General features: G+C 36.7%; 2 protein-coding genes across 2 annotated transcripts; one reads left to right on the top strand and one right to left on the bottom strand.

The window, feature by feature from the left end:
• Nucleotides 1-9588: 9588 nt before the first annotated feature.
• Nucleotides 9589-12747, bottom strand: LOC140167231 (uncharacterized). The gene has a single exon (XM_072190576.1). It carries the CDS (start codon nucleotides 12690-12692, stop codon nucleotides 9717-9719), a length of 2976 nt encoding a protein of 991 aa, XP_072046677.1. The 5' UTR covers nucleotides 12693-12747; the 3' UTR covers nucleotides 9589-9716.
• Nucleotides 12748-14675: 1928 nt separating this feature from the next.
• On the top strand, nucleotides 14676-18646 carry LOC140167494 (alkaline phosphatase, tissue-nonspecific isozyme-like). The gene is made up of 5 exons (XM_072190800.1): nucleotides 14676-14739; nucleotides 15921-16144; nucleotides 16830-17004; nucleotides 17622-17800; nucleotides 18377-18646. Exons 1-5 carry the CDS (start codon nucleotides 14676-14678, stop codon nucleotides 18644-18646), a joined length of 912 nt encoding a protein of 303 aa, XP_072046901.1.
• The last annotated feature ends 1143 nt before the right edge of the window (nucleotides 18647-19789 follow it).

The raw sequence follows: 19789 nt of genomic DNA, 5'->3' as shown, positions 1-19789 counted from the left end.
ACCATTTTTCAATTCCGACTACCAATTTTGTCAATCAACTCGCGAATGTACCCATGGATGGATGATTTTGCAAGCCCCATGTAGTCGAGCTTGCACAGAACGATCCTCCAGAAAGAATTAACAAAGATCCAGTTTTTGAAAATGATAACTTCCATAGCTGCGAATATGCATACCAGACAATCTGTGATAGCGAGATTTGCAATAAGGTAATTGGTATTCGTATGAAGAAACGTTGCCTTCCAGATAATGTAACAAACAAAAACATTACCAAATATCCCGATGAAGCTTAATCCTATAATATAATTTTCTGGGCTCCAGTATTCTTCCCACGTTTCATTGAATGACGAGTTATTCATTGTAAGTGGTAGTAGTGGCTATTTGTTTAGAAATCATATACATGTGATGTTAGTCAGTTTGAAGCACACTTTTTAAGTAATAATTTAATAATAAATTATTTAACTGCATACTAGTATCTAACGCAGGTTATCTAATGTTGAGGGCCTTGACATGTTCGATGTCAGAACTACTGTCCGTGCGTTATACAACACGACGGCCTGAGTAACAGTAACGGTCAGCAATAAGACTAATTTTAACTCCGTAGTTGTTCATTTATATGTCTATCTAATGGAAGTTGATCTTTTTTTGGGATGCATCATTATCATTTCCTGGTATAATTCATGCAAAATTAGACAAGGGAACAGAGAGCTAAGTACATATGTTTTTAGTTAGAATCGTGCTAGTAATTTGTAAAAATAAATTCCATGAAATGGGCAGGGAGATAAGTAAACGTGTTGGTAGCTAGAAAGGTTTTGGTAATTTGAAAAATAACTAAAGTAATTAATGAAGTTAACCTACATTTTGGGATGCATCATTAGCATTTGCTGGTATAATTGAGACAAAAATACTAATTACTAAAAAGGTAAGGGAAACGAGCAGGGAGCTAAGTATATCTACTGGTAGTTGGAATCGTGTTAGTAATTTGAAAAAACAAATTCCATGAAATGGGGTGGGAGCTATAAGTAAACATGTTGATAGCTAGAAAGGTTTGGTAAGGTCACCAATTTTGGCTGCTCGATGCATCATTCTTTTATTTGCAGTAATAATAATAATGCTGAATATCACCAGTAAGGGTTATATATTTGATAACACTGACGATTTTCATGAGGTGATAAGAATTTTATCAAGAAGTTGCGATTCCCATACGCCGTAATCATACGCCCTTCTTTCTAATTTAAACCACTCTCCTGTGATGGTGCGAAGTCACTTGTTTTACAATTTGAACAGCTTAGATGCAAAACGCTCAATGGTTTTTTGTTGTAGATTTATGCTACCGAATACTGTTCCACTAAGGTTTTTAAACAAATAGTAAGAAAAGACGTAATAAAAAAACGAAGTTTAAGAATTTCAACTTAACCCATTATTATTTTAGATATTTCACAATCCGCCAGTATTGACGGAACAGCGAGTTCAAATACAATGATTATCTCAGTAATTTTGTCAGGTCAGTCATGTTACTATATAATAGATCTACATAATCTTATCTAGTCCAGTTTGATTTCGGCTGCTTGTCGTCTGTAACGCCAACCACTCCACCACCATGACCACTCATCTTCAAAGCGAAGTTCCGAGTTTTCAACTTCGATCTGAACATCTCTTGTTATCTTAGGTATATTCTCCTTTGCGTGAAGTGCAATTACCCTATTTCCTATCAGTTTAACGTAAGTAATATTAGGGAGAGAAAGTATAACATCATACACTGCCAAAAGCCACTCTGGTGATTGCTGTACCTGGTTGTTCTGCAATAGATACAGCCTTTCGATAGAAGGATGAGCACGTAACAGCCTGATACCAAACGGGGTATAGATTCCATTTGTAAGCTTTAGAGTTGTAATCTGCTTCAAATGCTTGGCAATGAGGCTAATGTTCTTATCTGTAATCGTTTTGCCGTGGAGTTCCAGTATTTGCAGTTGTGTCATTGTCGATGTCATCAGACCAAATGTTTGATATGAGAGGGCCTGTATTCCAATCAATGACAGACATCTCAAATCCTGCCATTTGTTGGTAATACCACATAAAAAGTCGTCAATGTTGAACCATGATGTGGTGTTGTCTGGAACATCTGTTGAAAATCTGAAAGATTTCATGTTGGTCAAATTATATAGTGACATCAACGCTCTGTTTAGTTCACTGTTCATTGTGTAGCGACCCCGTCCTCCGACAACGCGCATTTTAAGCAAGCCAAGTTCAGTTACTTGGGAATCAGAAAGTGCCACGCAACATTCTGGTGTCAAACGAATCCCATGGAGCGTCAGACGCCGAAGGTTTGAACACTTTGCAAAGCAAATCGTTATGTTTTTCCAGAGTGTTCTGCTGTCATACAGCGTGAACAGCGAAAATTCAAATGCCCTGACGGTTTGAGGCAAAGGCAATATTTCAGGAAGGGATGTGTCTAAAATATCTGAAGTATCTGCCGTTTCTGGTGGATCATCCGCAGATAGGAACGAAATAGTTTCAAGATTGCCACAATATTTCTTCAGATGCGTTAAGATATCCTTACTTACAACTCTGAGATAGATATGTTTCAAGGATCCACTAGTGTACTTCCTAAGGAAATCCAGGATAGACTCTTTGTCGACAGGAAACATCCAAGATTTACTGTGTCTGCTAGCTATCCAGTTCGACTTTGTCAATTGTTGTTTTTGCCAAAAATCAACATGTGTCCAGACTTGAGGGTTAGACAGTATTCTGTGACATCTTTTAGAAACTCTGTGAAAGGAAAAGAATCCAAAGATAAATACATTTCAATCATAATGTATGCAAAAGGATTAACCCCCTTATTTTACCATCAATGGGAGCAACATGATGTTGCTCTCCGCAGAGTAAGAAATGGAGATCAATAATTGCTGGTAACTCTCTCCAGGGTTATTTTGCTGCTAAATGCCCGTCACATTCACTTTCTTTAATATTCTTTATAATGTATGATTTTATTGCTTTGTCTTTGTGCAAAAGTGGGAGCATCTTCCTGGGGCGTACTGGTAACCTCTCCTCTCTTTGGGTTTAATGCTGTTTTGTGCCGGTCATTGTTTCTGTTTCATTTTACTAATATTATGTATTAACAGAAGAGGGGAATTACGAATGTGTAAAGTCAGGAATTGCTTTCAAGAGACACAGCGTCAGGAGTAACGTGGCAAGACCCAATACTGTCAGGACTGGGATGAAGATTAAAGAATCCTCCAGTAAATGTGGTAACAATGAACGCCTATAGATGTCACCATGTGTGGTTATAAAACTGACAGTCCCAGCAGAGAAAAACTTTCCCGTAGAAGTTGGTTTTAGAGGTTTCACCAACTAAGCCCTTGGAGCATGTTTCAAGTATTTGGACCTATCAAACAAAGAAACAAGACAAAAATGATATCTAAAAATAAAAGCCTCAAGAGAAACCTACACGATGATGTTTGGAAGCTGGTGAGAGATGGTAGAGAAACCTACCAGCAATGTATTATGCAACTGGAGAGTGAGGATCCCCAGGGCCAAAACACTTATCCCATCGCACGTTCAAAGTCGGGGCACCTTCAGCGGCTGGTACACATCATATGTTTGTTACAACACTTCCTTGGTTAAAATGAGCCACAAACATTTTGATGAAGTTAAAATGAGAGTGAGATCAGAAAACTGAATTCAGGGGCGTAGCCAGCTTTCGTGGTAGGTTGAGCAAAATATAAATTTCAGGGGCATAGACGAAAATAATTTTATGGATATATACTTATAGCGGTTACTGTTAGAGAGACTTTTCATGTAAAGGTCTTCGAGCTTTGAAAAATGACTTTATAGGGATAATTTGGTATTTTACGTTATTTTGGCCAATGATCGAGTTGCCCCTTTTTTCCTTTGCCTTCACTTTTCTCTTTCATTTGTCATCAGATGGGCAACTTTTTCTTTCCTTTTTTGTTGGAGGGGGGTCGCTGTCCCACCTGCCCCACCGCTGGCTACGCTAATGACTGAATGAGGTGATGCAATCATCAACATCGTCGTTTAGAAGTTAGGCGGCGCGTGAGGGCACAAATAGGCCTTTTAATTCCACCGTCTGAGGCAAGTGAAGCCAATTTATACAAGGTATGAAGGTAAGCCCACTACTACTTCGACCGGTCGTACTTACTAATAGGGTGCTCTCACTCCTAACCAAATTTTAGAAGTACCAGAAGTAACTGATATCTAGATTAAATTCACATGACAAATTAAGTAAACATTGTAGAAAATGTGTCTTAAGATGGGAAGCAAATGGATGAGTAATTTTAATATGATATGTATTTTATTTTACATGTATCTCTATTATGTTTTCACCAGACTTGTAACGAGTCATGAAGTTACTAGTTTTGCACGCACTTGCATTGTTATATATAATTTGGGCTTATGTTGTCCATTTACCCCACGCACTCCCACTCCTATGCCCGGTGGGTTCAGTCTTCACTGACAATGTGTACGCATGATGGTTCCAATTAGAGGTACTTTTCAAGAAATGTCCGCAGAATTTTCGAGGACAAAATTGTTCGCGATTGTCCAAATTAGGGGTGTTTTGGAGCCAAATTGTTCTTGAAATGAAAAATAGGGTGTATTTCGAGCACTTTCGTCCGCGTTTTACCGCTATAGTTTTCATTATTGTCCTCATTTCCCCGTGAAATAGGGGGAAATTCAAAAGCGTCCTTGAAATGGTAAAATTAGGGGTATTTATTTCGGAAAAATGTCCTTGATTCCTCGTGATACTGGGGTGGAATGAAAATGCGTCCTCAAAATGATAGAAATAGGGGAGGTATATGGGGGAAAATTTTCCTTGATTTCGCGCAAAATAGGGGGTAAAATTGCTGCAAATGTCCTCGATTCCCCGTGAAATAGGGGTCATTTTCAAATCCTGGAACGGTCATACGTCCTACCTTTACATACAAACTGAACCCACCGGGCTCCTATGCACCTCAAGAAACCCCACACCCTACAAAATATAACAGGGCGAGTTAAAAAGGTGCCATATATAAAGCATTGAAGCCATATTTATTTCAGAACCAAGTTAAGCTTGTTATCTGTTCGAATGTTCTATAGATAGCCGTTTTACTGCGATACTCATTTTTTTAATGAGAGCACACAATGCGCAATAAAGACATTAGATCAGAAACTGACTATAACATGTTTAACATGTTTAACTTGGTTCAAGTTTGATTTGTTTTTGAATTCTTCTTCAAGTTCATTAATTCTTTGCACTGTTGCACTTTGTTTACTCACCCTGTATAATTCAATTCAATTTTAAGTTTATTGCAAATAAACACCTACCTCATGACCATAAGACGTTCATATAGAGTAAGGAATGAGAATATGATAATGAGCACGTCATCCGGGAGGGTGTCAATATGACATTCCGTTGATGACGTAATCGCTTGACCCATTTTCCAAATTTGCCGTGTATTCCAATCTAATGGAAAATAATATAGTCATATACTAATTATAGTGAATTCACAAAGCTGCTTGCATCCAAAGACTAGGTTTACTGTATTTTTGAATTACCTTTCTAGTCTTCTCTGTTTTAGAGAAAAATCACTTTTTTTTAGGTGGCTTAACTTGTACGCGAAGCCACCAATTTGTCTTAAGACTGGAAATTTGCTCAATTTGGGGTTTTGTTCTGGATTTACTTAACATTCAATTTGTTCAAATAAATAATGCAATATTGAAGTGATTGTATTTATATGACCATTTAATAATCATTATGAATCATGAGTAAAGTCGAACCGTTTTATGTGAGGCAGGTATCGAACCAGGAATCGAAGCTTTGAAATGCAACATAATGAGCCACATATTTTCTTTTAAAGCCATAATGTACAATATTATGATATGAAATTGGTCGATTGTTTTGAAACCTGATTTTTAGACATAGTTGTAATCTTTACACATGTCCCAACTTACACATATAAATGGAATCAGCCAAATTAGTTGTGTTTGTCAAGTCAACAGAGCAATTTTGGCATAGAACTCCAACGGCAAAAATAGTTCAACGGCCAAAATAGTCAGAGGAATTTCTTTCATTTCACCCTGGTATTAGGCATAAAATACACAGAAACCTTTCCTGACAGTTATTACTAATTATTATTTCACAAAAAATAACTAAATTAAAATTGGATGGAATTAAATCGTACATTATGACTTTAATTTTTTGAAATTGAATTAATTTAATTCAAATTAAAGCAAACTTCTGGCGTAAGTATTAAAATTTAGGAGAGGAACAAGCATATTTTATGCAGGTTTTACTTGGAATTTGCACGCGAAACAATATTTTATCCCAAAATGAAGGTGAATTTTGGTATTTTGCAATTTAATCTATTTTGGCCCAAAACATGGGTGTTTTCAGGCTGAAAAGGAAGATGCATAGGGCAATTATTGCTTTAGTATTTCTTGTATAAGTATTTTTAAGGGTCGCGACGGGGGAAACACGGTCCCCATGTCCCCACCCGCTTGAAATATAGCAAACGTCATAATAGGCCAACTAATGTAAATAGCTATGGGTCTCTTGATGTATCCAGTGATACCAAAATAAGTACAAACATTCTCCACGTCGCTAAAGCCTGTGATGTCATATATAACATATTATAATATTGAATTATTCCAGCAGGCAGTGTGTAAATATTGTTATCAAAAATTGGTTACGCCTGTGCACGAATTCCGGTCGAAGTTCATAACGGCCAATATACATATACTAGCACTTAAATATGTTACATTTTAAAATACAGAGTTGCCTTTAGTGTGGTCTTCATATTATTAGCACATAAATGGATTGTTTTGAATTATTTTTCACTGTATCTATCTACTGTTATGAAGACCACACTCAGGCAACTCTGTATTTTAAAATGTAACATATTCAAGTTAACACTTACCTACTAAGATTGATCAATTAGCAAATGGTGGACCTATCTCCGCGTAAGGAATTGCTGAAAGGGCTCACATAACTGTGAACGTCGAACATGACTTATCTCGCACTCATCAATTTAGAACGAATCCATTTAAAATATGCATGGTAATATGGGTATACACCCAGCAAGCCTTCAGTAGGCCTATCTTCATAAAAACGAAAGAAAAAAAAAACATCCGTCTCTCAACACACGATATTCAAAATTCCCGGGCGCCGAAATTGTAGAGTGCAATGACGTCCCAGTAATGCAATGAAGGCTGACGACAATTGAGCACAAATAACCATTACGTCATTGCACTTAGACAATTTCGGTGCGGGAATTATGAATATCGCGTGCTGAGAGCGGCTAGCCGACTGTTTTTATTCGTTTTTATAATCAATATGAGTTTGTTTTAAATAAAACCATGTGATTCATGCTTGATAATTATTTTCCTTACATATAAGTCAATGTTGTGATTGCCGGAGACTTCCTTTAAATAATTCTGTTGTAGTAATAATAGCTGTAACTATGTGATCATAATAATAATTGTGTTTAGGATGTGTCAAGTGTTCATGTGAAAAAAGGCCTTTTATGAAAAAACAGAGTACCCTCTATTCTGAAAGCTGTGGGAAGGTCATTGAGCTTGTTTTCTAGTCCAAACATTTCCGTTAGGATATCTCCAACAAATATTTCCGTTCACGGGATAAGAAGCGTACCATTAACAATGGTATAAAATTGAGGAACATAATGATTATGAACTTGAGTAAAATATTATAACTTAGGCTTATATGATACGGGTGAAGGGTGGTGGGGGTGGTCATCGTTCGAAAAAAATTGTACGTGAATGTGCCGCGTAGGCTTTCGACTTTCTGACCTACTTTGCTGTTTTGCCACCCATCGGTATATCAATTTTTTAAAACAAAAAGCACCCAAACGTGCCCAAATTGTGTGCTTTTTACATCTCTTTTGTTGAAAATGTACCCAACTGCGCGCATTGGTCATAACTGAAAACCCACCTATCGATATAACAAAATCGCTGAAAAGGTACCCCAAAATCGTGGCACAGCCCCGTACACCTTCAACCAATAAGAACGCCCTAAACGGTAATATTTAAGGCCCAAATATAAAGCAATCCCAGGAATGGATAAATCCCCCCAATATTTTGACCAAGGGGGATGGTCCATACGATCACCCCCATGTTGAGTTCATATAAATAATATTAGTTACAATAAAAACTTGTGTATAGCAAGTAAATAATTAGGTTTTTGAAAAAAATTATGCTGTGGTCAAAAACCTTTGTTTTTAGGAAGTTGCCATGATTCACTTTTTTGATGTACATATTCATATCAATGTATTGGTACACTGTTTATTTCACGTATCTTAAATTTTAATTTTTATCCATGCTTTACAATGTAAAATTCACCCTTTTGGGTCAAAATTGAACAAAATCAAAATCAAATTTGTTAACGAATATTGAATATACATGTGACATGTATTCTCCACAAATATGAAGTTCATAGTTAATTTTACTTTCAAAGTTGTAGCTATTTTGATCTCTGCTTTCTGCCAGATCATCAGCGCAGGTATATATACAAATTGATTTCATTGACAATACAAAAAACAAATACAAGCTTGCTTAGGACTTCACAACAATCTGCTACGAAGAACACTACATTCACTGCAGGATATGTTACATCAATATACATATCGCCACTTTCAACAGTCCGGTCCGACTGCCTGATCAGGAAATACTGCCGAGTCAGGCAGCATGTTGCCTGCGAAGGCAACACAGGCTTTGGTAACCCTTCCGAATTTGACAGACTAATGACTAAATTGTTCATGGTGATTTTATAAAAGATTGGTTAAAATTTTACTTTGACACACATGAGAAAAAATTCCACCGGGAGGAAAATAATTTAAATAACAAAACAATTTGTAACGGTTTTTTTTAATTTGATTTAAATATGCAAATTACCTTTATTTCAACTAAAATTAATGAAAAAATACTACTGATTGTACATCCATTGATAATTTTATATATTTTACCTACTTCTTTACTCCAAACCAAGAAATATTTGGAATAGAGCATTGCATTGTGGGATGTTGCCTGACTCGCCAGTATTTCCTGATTTGGTAGTCGGACCGGACTGTTTAAGACAACGAAAGACGATATCGGAAGCGGTGTTCTGGTTCAGCAAATTGATTGTTGAATGGACCTTTAAATAAATATTAGATATAACAAAATGTTCTTTAGGCCGAATTAAAAGTTTGTCTTTGGGTTAATAGAATCGTGTTGTTTCTTCCTTGTGTTTCTTAAGATGTTTTTTTCATGATCTTCCTATAGAGTACCGAAGTGATGACGTCACAGAAAACATTTTTTTTTGCATTTCAGCGTTTTGAATACCATGTATCGGTGGAGCATGATGAAAAACATCCACAGTCCAAAGTTGGTGGGAATCGGCTCATGAGGGTCCGTGATATGGCCGCATGAATACCTAATTAGCCCCATTGAAATCAGTGTAAATTGACCTGGTTCTAAACAGTTATGAACCAGGCCAATTTACACTGATTTCAATGAGGCTAATTAGGTATTCATGGGGGCCATATCGCGGCCCTCATGATCCGATTCCCACCAAATTTTTTTTGTTTTTGTTTTTCATCATGTTCTACTGAAATATGGTCATGAAAATGCTGAAATGCAAAAAAGAAAATTTTATGACGCCACACTTCAGTACTCTATTGCATTGCATTTCTGACCTCCCATATGACCAGAGACAAACTGTTTTTGCCTTATCGATCCTCATCAAATCTATGATCAACTCGTACAGGTTTACGTAGTTTCATCTTCAACTGATTCCAGAACAACTCTTGCCCAACCAGATCTTCAGGCCACTTCAACACTTCCTTGTAACATAACAACTGACGAAGCAATAACGTCTTTTTACGATCAGGAATTTCCCCAATCTGTACAAGAATAAGTACATCAGCTTTGTCTGTTACCATTCGCATTCTTGCAAAATGTAGTTGATAATGACACCATCCGTCATCCATGAAATTCTCTGATAAAACTGCGATAGTTTTGCGACTTTGCTGAATGCCGTGACATATGGCATTGAGAATATAATGTCCTGCTGGAATATCACCTCTGTCTTTAAGACAAAGTCGGAAGCGTTCTGGTCCATCTTCAATGTTTGGAATGAGTTGATCATTTATCCATGCTTCATTGTCTTTGTGGTAGGCTACATAAGCATGATATCGACGTCGCATGATTGGTGCTTCATAAGGGGCATCAACATCCTCATCATCATCGCTATTGATATCAGCATCATCATCATTATCTATATATCGCTGATATCTTCTCTGACAACACCAAGTCCAACATTTGTAATGTAGATGCCATCGATATCTATAAATTACACAAACCATTATGCAAATAAGAAGTAAACCTGCCACGCTTGGGGCAATGTAGAATTCAAGATGCAGACTGCAGTCTAAACTAATTTCAGTGATACCAAGATTCTCCCTGATTACTGGAGACTTACACAGGTATGGAGGCTGTGGATCTATGTATGTTTTTGTATCTGTCATTATCCAATGTTGCAGAGGCTGTATATCACAATTGCAAGAAAATGGTATGTCTCCAAATTCAACATGCAGCAAGTTGTATGGGTTTTTCATCAGAAAGGCAGGTAGTGTAGTTATTGCATTACCAGATACAATGAGTGTTTGTAGGCCATAGAGCCCTTTCAAAGAATTCAAATTGGCAAGTTTGTTTCCAGCCAAATTAAGGTAAGTGAGATTTTTTATGTGATGAAATTGATTCTCTGTTAAGCTTTCTATTGCATTATGACTGAGATCCATGGATTTGAGGTTTACCAGTGAAGAAAAGTCATTTCCATTAATATCTTCAATATTATTGTTACTCATATTTATATGTTGTAGACTATGACTCCCAAGAAGAAATTGGTCAATTGATGACAAAAAGCAGTTTGTTAATGTGAGCTTGTCTAGCTGAGGAAATTTGGCAACTGCTACCTCAAAATCAAATATCATTCCATCCGAATCAAATAGGACAAGTGACTTGAGATGTGAGCAGCTACCCCACATAAATGCATAATCAACATTGAATCGAAGTTTACCGAAGGTAATGTTCTCAAGCGCAGGATATGAACTACACAATGGAATACCATCTGTCTTTATTTCAGTGATTGTTTCAGCTGAAATACTGATGGATCTGAAGTCCGCAATGGTGGTAGTAGTGTGAAACAAAATCCACAAAACTACGCCAAGTGATTTTCTATCATTCAAATACAGATGAGTCAGATTGCCAAATGATCCAAGGTGTATTTCAAAAATTGGATTACCTGAGACATCCAGGGATTTCAATCTAAAATCTGCATTGTGGCTTTTAAAGCCAATGATGTTTATGTTATTATTGCTCAAATCTAACTGTTCTAGGGAGTCTGCAAGTACTTCAAGGGCTTCATATGGGAATTTAGTTAGACCATTGATACTAAGGTCCAATAACTTGAGGTGTGATAAGCCACGAAAGGCATACTTGAACAGTATAGTAGGGCTATTAAGTAAGCTTTTTATGCTCAAAATGTGTAGGTGTGGAAACATACTAAATGCATCATCTTTGATTATGATTTGAGGATAACCACGAGATAAGGCACTTAGAATCATCAAGGAAGACACATATGATTTCGTTGACTCAGCCTTCACTGTTTGAAACTCAGTATCACCACCAACATCTAGCCTTAGAGTAGATAGTGAAGCAGGTAATTTTGTGATTAGTTCTGACCATTTGGTTTCGTTCCAATATCCAGTATAATCATCTGGACTATTATACATATCAAATGATGCTGTATATTCTTTGAGACTAGTCATATTCCGAATAGAACAAGTTATATAGTCAAATTCATTGAGACCCATATTTAGTATTGATACAGTTTGGAGACCTTCTATTGCTTTACATGGAGTATAGGTCAATCTGTTGCGAGACAAATCTATATAGTTCAGATGAGTAAGATTCACAAACAATGTCTCTGGTAAACTTGATATGTCATTATCGGATAGATCTAAATAATCCAGACTGAAGAGATCTACAAATAATGTCTCTGGTAATCTTGATATGGCATTCTCAGATAGATACAAGTGAGTCAGATTAGTCAAACCGTGGAAAATAGAAGCAGGCAATGACGGTATTTTATTATTGGACAAGGTGAGTTCTTGCAACTCACGTAATCCACTAAATACTGATGATAGTAGACTGGACAAACCACTGAAAGCAATATATAACTTCTTCAATGATAACGTTGAGCGAAATGGACTTCCAAGCAAATTAAAATGGTTCTGATTGCTTAGATCTAGAGTGTCCAGTTTATTCAATCCAGTAAATGTATCATTACTGATCTTGGATATATTGTTGTGGCTCAAATCTAAACTCTGAAGTGAAGCGAGATGGATGAAACTCTTCCCAGAGACATTTTCAAGTTGATTATAACTTAAGTCTAACCTCTGAAGTGAGGTGAGAAAGATGAAACTCTCCCCATTGACAGTTTCAAGTTGATTATAGCTCAAATCTAAACTCTCAACATTGCGATCTTCTAGCGGTGGAATACTTGTAAGTTTCCTATTTCTACAGTCTAACTCAGTGCTGTTGTATACCTTACACGGCAAGCCCTTTGGGTAGATGAAGTTAATGGATGATGTTGCCACAGTGACAGCAAGAACCAGAAGCATATGGATCAGAGAGGACTTCATGATGAAGTCTTACTGGCAGCAAATACAAAGTCAGAGGAAAAATAGTAGGTCAAAACTTCATGAACACTTGATGCTTTAAAAGCTGCAGTAGTAAATCGTAACTAATCTCTCTAGATAGCTCTTATCAAATAATGAAACGACCAGTAGATATGCGGTGTTAGAAATTTAACCAAGAAATTGATCAATGCACAGCAGAAAGAAAGTGTTCAAATTCAAATGACGCAACCAGTATAATAATATGTACCTGATGGAGGCATATCCAACAAACAAACGGAAGCACAGGAAATTCACAGTGATTAAATTATGTATAGGTTATCACCTCGGCAATGCATTCACATTGTGAAGGTTTCTGTTCCTGTTTCGTTAGGTTGGTAAAAAAGCTGTCTAGTGACAAATTGGTATATTCCAGTTGAACTCCATACACCCCCTATGGAAGTCATATGACCATAATCACTCCATTAAGGATAACTCCATTTGAGATTAAGGACATGTCCTCTATAGGGGGTGTAAGGATTTTAACTGGAAAAGCACATTGTGATTTCCATTTCTAAGAGATACTAATAATTAGTACGATGTGTGGTGAGCTTGTTTTTCACGAAATTTGTTCTCTGTACTACTGTCTGTCAAGTATCCTGTTACAGAGGACCTATGTGCTATCAAATAGACCAGGAAATTGAGGCTACCTGACAAGATATTATTAGTACGATGTGTAGTGAGGCACCCCACCTCCAAATCGTTCTGCATTTGGTGCTACCTTTGATAGTCAGGTAAAACATAGGTCCGTACTGTAAACAAGTGAATGTCTCTTGGGAGCAAGATGAATTAAAAGGTGAATTTAGTCTTTTTTCGAGGGAAGGAATTTGTATGTGGAGGGCAAACAGAGGGGTCTCCTTGTTAATGGTATGCAGGTATTTGCCCACTATTTGTTTTCTCATATGGAAGACATGACCTTAATCTTCCACAGATGGGGCGTAGATTTCAAATGGAGTCAGCCATTCAGGTAACCCCATTTGACACCATTTCGTCGCAAATTGTATACCTTGAGTGAAGGTATACAATTTCGGCGAATATCATACGACAAAACTTTGTATACCTTTCCATAACTAAGGTGAAGGTATACAACACTAAAGGCACCATGGGGAGAGCAGAAGTCTGAATTTAACCTACAGAGTGTTGCCATTAAATACAGAATCCCTCAAGTCGATACTCAAGAAAATTGTCTATCCATTGCACGGTATCGAATCCGGGACAAGAATACTAATAACCGAGCCATGCTCTGGCCTACTTGTTGCTATACCAGCTGAGGTATAGACTGCCTTACCAAGACAAAAGGAAGCAATGACCATTTTTTCAAAATGCATTTTATTGCTTATATTACACCTAGATACAAGTATCTTCCCCATAAATAAAAGTGCAGCTTAGTTATGTCTCTAAAAAGTTGTAAAATCTAATAATGTTGAATACTTGCTTCCTTAATTTTGTACATAGAAAGTATAGGACAATCTCTGAAAAACTACGACAAAAGGAAACAATGACCAAATAATTGCCCATTGTTTTGATAATTTTAGACAAATTAGCCATCAGCTTTAAAGAAAGTTGTTGGTATTTGATAAATTACAACTAATAAACTTACTAAAACGTAAAATAATCTTAGTATTTTCTTCAATATCAAACAAAGTTAACAAACCAATCAAAATTATGTTTTTGATAAGGTATACAATTTCGTCGAAAATTGTTTACCTTACCATTCCGTTTGGTTAATAACAGTTTGGTAAATTATACCTAATTATATCTAATCTGTACTACGATCAGTCCATCAATCTAGGCATAATATTGATCATTGACCTCTGTGTATTAATTAATTGTTATTAATACTTTAGATGAACGCTACGGGACAATACACCCGACCGATCAGTTACATTTTGATTTTCGAATAATATTTTTAATTATTATTACACTTGATTGCAAATTACCATTTCAAACATGAGAGTGATTCTGTCGTTTCTGTTCGTGGCAGGATGGGCATTATTATCCACAGATGCTCAGAGTAAGTATATGATATTTTATCTGCATTTTACTGTTATTTGTTCCAGATACCGTGTTACCACAAAATTGTCCTTCGACCTATGGAACAAATAAAACAAATCAATTTAACTCTACAATGTAGTCCCAAGGTTCGCTAGGTGAAAAGGTTCGTAAGCACGCTAACTCTAACCCTAACCATAAAGATATCCTTGACTCTACCCATGACCCTGACTCTAATCCTAACTTTTATAATATATTCTTAGCACTTATTACACGATTATCTCAAGGACAATATTGTTCAAGGTTGCGCCGCAGGCTTACAAAGAAACAATAGCAATCAAGCTTAAACTTTAAATTAGCACCCGATAGAGGGCAGGGCCTGAAGAATGAGGGAAATTATGGGTAAATATTTAACGGAATAAACTGCATAATCATATTATTTAGATTTATTCCGTTAAAATCTTATTTTAACTTATCAAATTACTAGTTTTTATATTCTATGGTGTCAAATTTTTATTCACAACGTTGTAAATACGCATTAAATACGATTAATAACAACAGAGGGCGCTTTTTCTTTAATATGTGATCCTGTCTTCTGGAGTACAAGAGTATACTCTCACATGATACTTAATATGTGATCCTAATACAGTATCTCATATTAGTTTTCATGTTCTCCTACCCACTATGGGTGGAAATGGCGACCATTGAGGGAGTGGCTACAGTTGAGACCTTGTTTCGTGGCTAACACTGGCAAAAGGAACATTGGCGGGAGGTTCGATGCTAATTTGCAAGGATAAATCATGGATATCAAAGTATTGTTCCTGTGATGCCGATTTGATTTACCCCCGGGCTCATAATTATTGCACAGTACCCCCCATGTACAAGCATGACTATTTATTTATTTTTTTGAAAATAGCTATGTTTAATTTCTAAGGTGTCTTTTCTAGGGTAAAATTGTTTGTAGAATTAACTGGTAATTTTTTCTGGACAGTTTTCAATGAAAATGTCAAAACTTACACCTACCTCTTCCCCCATGACTCTACGCAACTGACGGGAATATCAAATCCGGTCCACAAGGGTCTCAACAAATTCATCTGGTCTTACTTAAGTGATCCAATCTTTGTCAAGATATAATTCTTTCAATCCTTGTGCCATTTAAAGGAATGAGTAACTTGCGATTATATAATAAATTATGTTTCATAGGTAGAGATTACTGGAACGATCTTGCTTACAACAACTTACAGAAAGCCTTAAATTTGCAGAATCTCAACCAGAATGTGGCCAAAAATGTGGTATTTTTCCTTGGTGATGGTATGACGGTGACGACGCTGACGGCAGCAAGGATTCTGAAAGGTCAACAGGCTGGTAATACTGGGGAGGAAACGATTCTTAGTTGGGAAACATTCTCCAGTGTTGGCTTGTCCAAGGTAAATAAAAGAACAACACACAAACAAAAAATGAACAAAACAATCCTGCTTGTATTCTGTATTAATCAGTTCTGGCCGTTACGATTTTCCTTCCGTTGTGGCCGGTTATAATCCTGCAGGCGTCCTATATGTGTCCGATAAGTATTCGTTCAACGTCCGGCAAATGACCGGCGCATGCCGCGCATCCGTCTCATGTTCGCATAAACGAATGAATAATGAACAACACAGGACAATACGAACACCCATCTGACAACTACTAATCATGTGTATTCGGCACACTCCGATTCAAGTTTTGTGCATGCACAAACCAAACCGACCGACGGGCTTAACGAATATCACCTAACCATGCTAACTTGGCGGATGATAACAGGACAAGAACATAAAACGAACATTGACGAACAATAACGAATTTACTAAAATACCATACGTTTCTTGTATCGGGGCCGATTTAACGGTGTGTGACAACGGCATAACGTATTGAGATTATTGAAACATTTAAACATTATTAAATAATGACCCTCGTATAATCGCTACCTTCCATCAAGATGTCTATATACATGATAAAGATGTTACATCTAAAATAGAATTGAAAATGATTGATAATTTAAACTAGTTTAACAAAACCCGCCAAGTCCTACTTAAAGTATTAAATAAAAGTACTGTTGCTTCCTCTCTTGGTATACAGACATACACAACGGATAGACAAACGCCTGATTCAGCTGGCACAGCAACAGCATTTTTCTGTGGAGTGAAAACCAAATTTGGGGTTATCGGTGTTGACGATCAAGTCCAATATGGCAGCTGTTCCTCAGCCGCCAATGCCGCTGTGGACTCCGTAATGACTCAATCACAGCGTGCAGGTATTGAAACCAAACCATTTCGGTGATAGATGTAAAATTATATTGTATAGTCCAAAGTTTCGTTTTAAAGGCAATTCGATTTAGCTGAATTGGCTGGCCCGGAGGTTGATATAGTAATTTGAATTAATTCACAATCTATCAGCAGTGACCCCTAATTTATGTCAGTCCAGATCGAATGACTCCTTGTTTTTGGAAAGAAATGCCAAATTTTGAAGATTCAACACTGAATGAATCCATAATAAAATCCTGCATCTCTAGACCCCTAAAGTCGTACCATGAGGGCACGGTGGCTCAGTGGTTACAGCCTTGGACTCATAATCTGAGAGCTTGCTCGACGTGCGTGGCATCGATTCCCCATCCCACCACCGTGTTGCGCCCTTGGGCAAGGCGCTTTGCCTCGCTTGCCTCACCCCACCCAGGTGTAATGTGAAGCTGTTAGGGGTAGTCTACATACATAAATATCTACATTTATTTTATTTACTTATTTTACTACGTTAGTCACAGGTACGTAACTTCCATATTCCAGTGTTGATATTTAGGCCCCGAGTTTCCCCTTGATTTAAAGAATACAATATTTTTTGTTCTTATTTGAAAATGTCTTCTTTTTTTTCATAAAGGTAAATCCGTTGGTTTTATTTCCACGGCACGAGTGACACATGCTACGCCGGCGTGCCTCTATGCCCATTCCCCAAATAGAGAATGGGAAAGCAACGAGGATATTCCTGTAGCTGAACAACCTGATGGATGTATCGATATAGCTGCTCAACTATTGGAAGGAGATAATAAAGAAATAAAGGTAAGAGATGAAACCCATGATGGCGGATAATTGTGTGTAACATGTCTATGAATAGTAGACATATTCACGGTTGTTTAATTGCATGTTATTTTTAAGAAAAGTTGAACAATGATGGCGCTATTTACCTAAACTCTTGTTTACACATTGTTATTAGAACATCAGCAAACAGACTAACAAATGATAAGGGAATTTTCAAAAAAAAAAATTTATCATGAAATGTAAGATATAAATTATATTTTAGGCTAATTATAATTTAAAATATATGTAAATAGTGCCCTCAATTTGCACACAAATGTACAATTTATGGAATAAAAATGACATGTACCACAAAAAAAGCAGAACAGATGAATAGTTTGATATAGAAACGAAAATCTATGTTACAAATTGCTACAAAATATAATATGTATAGCTGTTGATATTATTCAGGTCTAGAATTGAACATTATAATAATGTTTTGTCAGAAAAATGAATCAATGACCACATCAAACAACCGTGTATTCTGGCCATCGTCAACACGAGCAGATGATGTATATTCCCGGGGTATATTCCTAACATCTATGGACTTCCCTATTCCAGGTAATCATGGGCGGGGGTCGTCAAGAGTTCATGGATAACAATACGGCAGACCCGGAATATCCCGAGGAGACAGGTCAGAGAACTAATGGTCGGAATATCATCAATGAATGGATGGAAGGAAAGGACACAGAAAGGGCCAAGTATGTATGGAATCTGGAAGAATTCAATGCAGTAGATCCAGAAGATACAGATTATTTAATGGGTAAGATATCTGTATCTGTATCTGTACACAACGCTTCATATAAGAACCAACGTATATGTTATTACTGAGAGGTTGTGATTTCCTACGCCTTGATGCTAACGGACCAAACAAAAAACAACATTAGAACTATCAATATGCCACATTTGCGATTTTGAGAAAAAGGGACTTTTGCAATCTTGCATTCATGGGGAAGAAAGGGTGTTTTCTTTTACTTTTAGCAGTAAAGGGGGACTGTTTACTACAACTTAGTAACTTCTTTGGCTGATAAAAAGAGGTGAGTAGGGCACTTTCACCTGAAAATCTAAATTTTCATAAAATATGCCATACGCTGTTTTTATACTGAGCCACTCTATTGAATTGTTAGGATTTTATTTCATAATAATTATTTGAGTCTTTGAGTATGCAATATTTGAGTATGCAATTTTCTACCTCCGCTAAAACAATTTACATTTGTAGGAATAGTTAGATAAGCGTAAGGCGGAGAAATAAAGTTTAATCTATGTGGTAAATTAAATATGAGAAAGGTTTTTAACACATACAAGTCAACATATATATACATAAATGACAGCCAGTGAAAAAATTTCACTGACTATCCAGGATTTGAACCGAAGGTCCCAGGTTCAAATCCTGAAACTATACGTATATATTTTCAGGGGCCAAGTGGACTTTAATACGGTCTTCTTGTGCCCAGGTCTTCATATTATACGCAGTCAGTGTCGAAAAGACGACGCCTTTTCAAATCCATCCCAGTTTGTTCAAGGAAAGCCTTTAAGATTAATATTGTATTATATTAATAGCAATCGATGTGATATATTAAAATAGGGTAAGAATGTAATTTGCTTGTGATATTATGGGGTGTCTTTATAACGGTATAGCATAATATTTCATAATAGTCAAGTTAACCTACTAAAATAGCCATTTTATTGTCCGCTTTAAAGGTTTATTTGAAACAAGTTTCATGCAATATGAAAACTACCGTAAAGATGATACTGTTGGCGAACCTTCCATTGCTGAGATGACAGGTAAAGCTATTAAGATTCTGCAAAAAGACGAGGACGGCTTCTTTCTGATGGTAGAAGGTAACTGCAGTTAATTAACAATTCACCTTTTCGGTAAATCCATAAGCCTTTGCGAGTACACATGAGAACTCGTCATTTGACGTCATGCCGCAAAGGCTTATGGGAGTTACCGAAGAGGTGAATTAGAAGGGA

Source organism: Amphiura filiformis, chromosome 13 (assembly GCF_039555335.1).
Source record: "Amphiura filiformis chromosome 13, Afil_fr2py, whole genome shotgun sequence".
NCBI classification, from domain to species: Eukaryota; Metazoa; Echinodermata; class Ophiuroidea; order Amphilepidida; family Amphiuridae; genus Amphiura; species Amphiura filiformis.
This window is presented reverse-complemented; position numbering and strand designations above follow the sequence as displayed.